Source organism: Nicotiana tabacum, chromosome 11, assembly GCF_000715075.1.
Source record: "Nicotiana tabacum cultivar K326 chromosome 11, ASM71507v2, whole genome shotgun sequence".
Lineage (NCBI taxonomy): Eukaryota > Viridiplantae > Streptophyta > Magnoliopsida > Solanales > Solanaceae > Nicotiana > Nicotiana tabacum.
In genome coordinates this window covers 155175533-155179610 of record NC_134090.1, presented here as the reverse complement: position 1 = coordinate 155179610, position 4078 = coordinate 155175533, and the positions used below count along the sequence as shown (strand labels likewise).

Genomic DNA, 4078 nt, shown 5'->3' with positions numbered 1-4078 from the left:
GACGTATTGTTGACACTTGATGTAGATTCTTCTTGTTTATTGTCTCTCATCTTTGCCACAAATATTATTTAATAGCTGACGACACAAATCAAGATAATTTCCTTTATGGTGTGGAAGATCAGACTAAGCTGCAACCACAGAGCATACTTAGACAAAACCTTGACTCAGTTATCAAGATAAATCTTTTCTGATGTGGAAGATCAGACTATGTTGCAACCACAGAGCATACTTAGACAGTACCTTGGCTCTGATACCAATTGTTGCGGAAGCCAAATGTATGTATGTGAATGAGTCACAACTATTATACCAAAAATTATGGCAGCCACCAAATAATAAATAAGAAAATAAAGCAACAATAAAAGGAACACCAGAATTTACGAGGTTCGGCCAATTTTGCCTACTTCCTCGGACACAACCAATATTTTATTCCACTCCAAAAATACAAGTGAAATAATACTAAAGAGAGAAGATACAAATGCCTTAAGAAGATAAGAGGGCAAATGAGAGGTGTGTTTAAATCCTAAACATTAAGCCTCCTTTTATAGGGAAAAAAATCCCAAACAAAAGTGTCAACCACCGATGTGGGATATTTGACAACTTCAACACATAATTGGTCGATAAAAATGTAAAATGAAAAATTTACCTAGCTATGCTATAATAGAAACTTATTTACCACTTTTATAAAGGTTTGTACTTAATTAAATTCTATATTTATATTTACCATTCATGTGTAAAACCATAAAAAAGAAGAAAATAGAAGATTCCTTAAATTTAGCATCTCATTATGTTTCCTTCACTAACCACCTCCTAAAAATTCGAATTTCATCTATTTTTCAAAAGATTTAACATCTCATTCCCTCTCCCTCGTACTTATCATCCAAAATAGGTAAATAAGTTTCTTTTGTGGTATATATAAGAAAAACTTCAATTGATGTCATGCATAGGCAAAACTACTAACGATGAAATTGCCTTCTTTGCTCAGATTCAGAGGGAATAGACCAAGAGTAGGGGCAGGCATAGTAGTGTTAAATTGACTCTCTAAAACAGATGTTGCCAATTAAGGAGCATGGAAAAAGCTGCAGAGACCCTTCTAATTTGGAAAAAAAAAATCAAATAATGCTGGTGGATGAATGGATAATACATGTTTGAAGAAGTGCTATTTATGAGAAATGAAGTCAAATTTCCTTCAAATTTTACACAATATAGGATCCTCTGCTCTCTCATAAGTAGTCACAAAAACAGACATAAGTCAAGAAGAGGGGTATGCTCTCTCAACCGTGCCTGGCTTGTTTTACCGAACAGTATTGTTTGTATATTATTTCCGAATTAGGAGATGCTCGAGGAAGCTGCTTCAACTTGTTTGAGATTTTCGAGAATTGTCTTTCACCAACACTTCTCTCTACCAAAAGGATGGCCTTCCTGAGTAAAGGGGCAAAGACAAGTATAAACTTTACAAACCACAATTCAGTTGTTGAACCATGGAACTTTTTTATTTGCAAAATTTGAAGGTTATTGCAGCCTGAGCCTGGTCCTTCAAGAAGATTTACATCCAATTTCATGCCACTTTTCTTCCTCTTGCCCAACTGAAAGTAGATAGTTTAAAAGTAAAATCAGTAATGTTTTCAGCGAAAATGAGTAACAAACAACTCATGAACTCAACTACTTACAAGAAATATAAGTTCCTTCAAATTGGGACAACTTCTGAGGATGCATACAAGGGGAGATATTTGATTTTCACCGTCGAAATTGTAATTGTGAAGATAGACAACTCTCAATCTGCTGAGGCTCGTGGGAAGCCCATCCACTTCAGTACCAGAAGCAAAAGCCTAGACAACAAATAAAGAACCACAAAGTAATAACGTTAAATATTACTACAAAATTATGCATCATTCTTAGTTATTCAAAGATACTATAAACTTTTTGCAACTTAACTTGAGAAAGTACCGGTCCAGAAGAAGAAAACTAATGTTAGGCCAGCTGCTGAGAAGATTTGTCAATTTCACTGCTTTATCTTGTCTGTTTTGTGAAACTTCTTCTTGGAATGAAACTCCAGCACTTTCCAGCTTCACACAGTCCATGAAGGGACCCGGTTTAAGGGCGTCAGTGCCACAGCCATAGAATGTTAAAAGTAAAAGTTCAGGTGCATATATATTTAAGTGACGAAGACCGCTGCATTGCATAAAATTCAGTCTCTCAAGGTTTGGCATCCAGAGGGAAGCAGTTGAAATGTCTAATTCAAAGGACACTTGCTTTAGATTAAGCCTTTTGAGCTTGTGGAAACCCCTAAAACTGCATGGCGGCCTGAAAATGCAGTTCCACAGGACTAACCGTTCTAGTTCCACACCGTACACACAGGAAGGCAATCTGTATGGAGCCTTGGAATTGGTTAGGTTATGAAGGGTGAGATCAGTGAGACCATTTCCTGACAACAATAGCATCCATTCATCAACAACTGAGTGCTGAGAAGAATGTATTATTGAGTGGAACTTCTTAATTACTCCATGGTGCTGCGAGACAATTGTACTAATGACGTCTGTTGTGGTGGATAGCTTTCTCTTTTTGTAAAACTGTGCACCAAATGCGAGCTTCGGGTTTGAAACCCAAACATATCTCCATTCTCTAGACAAAACACTCATTTTTGCAGCATCCTCAATAGACATGTGATCCTGAATCTGGTGTATAACATTAATAGGAAGATCCGTAAGCCTATCGAGTTTGTCCCCTCCAACTGCAAGTCTCTTACAGCTATCTGTCATCGCCATTCTGACTTCTGGTCATTTGAACAAAACAGAGGGAACTTAAACATAAATGAGAACATACTTTAACATGTTGCATATACAAATCTTACATTAAATTCTAGCCAAGAAAGTAGCGATCATACTTTAGATGCTTGACATCAATCCTGACTCGTGTCTATCACAATAATCCCATGTGGAATGAATGTATGTCAGAGCAAAGCTCGTTAGACAGATAGCTAGAACAGATGTAAGACCAGTTATACAAACTATTCTTCTTTTTTTTCTTTTTTGATGAAGACAGTGTCAAGGCTAAGCTCGCGCACACCTCAACTATTCCTCCCGGTACCTGCAGCCTCCTACTAGCACAAGTACATGGTAAATCTGCCTACCAAGGTTTAGGCATAGGCAGAAGAAAAGAAATATTTGACCACTAGAGTGTTCATAACAGTAGTATTGGCACACAATCTCGCTTTTTGTTGGGAGTAATTTTTATGACTAACTGTTGTTTTCTTTCATTGTTGATCACCTTACTATCTTGTTGTTTTTATCTGCTTTTATATGGCTTTTTAGTACTGTCCCTTCGTTTCTATATTTTCATTAATGTGGTGGTTATGCTTTCCTGAGTCGACTGAGTCGAGGGTCTATTGGAAACATGGTAAGGTTTGTGTACACATCATCCTTGCCAGACCCCCACAACGACGGATAATACTAGGCATGTCGTTGTAGGTCACACCTTATGAAGTACTACTAAGTATGTCAATGTAGATGTTGCACAATAAGAAATTTTAGCAATTGAGAACATGTTACACAATCAAAGTTTCGATCCATTCGAAACGTATAATTTAACATGTAAAAAAACATAAACAGATAGAGTAATCGTATTATACCATTAAAAGGGGAGGGGGTTTCGGGCTAATTATTATCTAAAGAGAAGAGAGACAAGAAGGAAAACATACAATCGGAGTTTGATGTTTGGGGTTTGGACAGTGAATTCAACAGCGGCAAAGTCGATGAACACAAAGGTTTTATAGAAGTGAGAACATAAGACCTGTCGCTTCCCTGTCTGATTGGGAATTGGATTTTGGTTTTCCCACGCGCGTGGGAGTGGGAGTCTTTGTTACTTTTTGGAGTTATAAGCCTGTTTGGACATAAGAATTTTTTATTTTATTTTTTTGAAATATTTTTATTTTTTTCGAAATCAATGTTTGGTCATAAAATTTTGATTTTCACTTGAAAATGAATTTTAAATTTTTTTCGAAAATCTTAAAAATTACAAGAAGCTATTTTTTTAAAATTTTCACTTAGATCACTCACTAAACTTAAAAAATAACCCAAAACTA

General features: G+C 36.2%; 1 protein-coding gene across 3 annotated transcripts; it reads right to left on the bottom strand.

Annotated features, from left to right (window-relative positions):
* Positions 1–1094: 1094 nt before the first annotated feature.
* On the bottom strand, positions 1095–3841 carry LOC107804658 (F-box/FBD/LRR-repeat protein At1g13570-like). 3 transcript variants are annotated; one of them, XM_016628580.2, is made up of 4 exons: positions 3626–3841; positions 1933–2770; positions 1668–1826; positions 1095–1583 (listed from the first exon to the last, which is right to left on the bottom strand). In XM_016628580.2, exons 2-3 carry the CDS (start codon positions 2760–2762, stop codon positions 1772–1774), a joined length of 885 nt encoding a protein of 294 aa, XP_016484066.1. In that variant the 5' UTR covers positions 2763–2770; positions 3626–3841; the 3' UTR covers positions 1095–1583; positions 1668–1771. The 3 variants fall into 3 exon arrangements, with proteins under 3 accessions (XP_016484066.1, XP_016484065.1, XP_016484067.1); XM_016628579.2 differs by having other exon boundaries at positions 3695–3841; XM_016628581.2 differs by having other exon boundaries at positions 1945–2770; positions 3695–3841.
* Between the last annotated feature and the right edge of the window lie 237 nt (positions 3842–4078).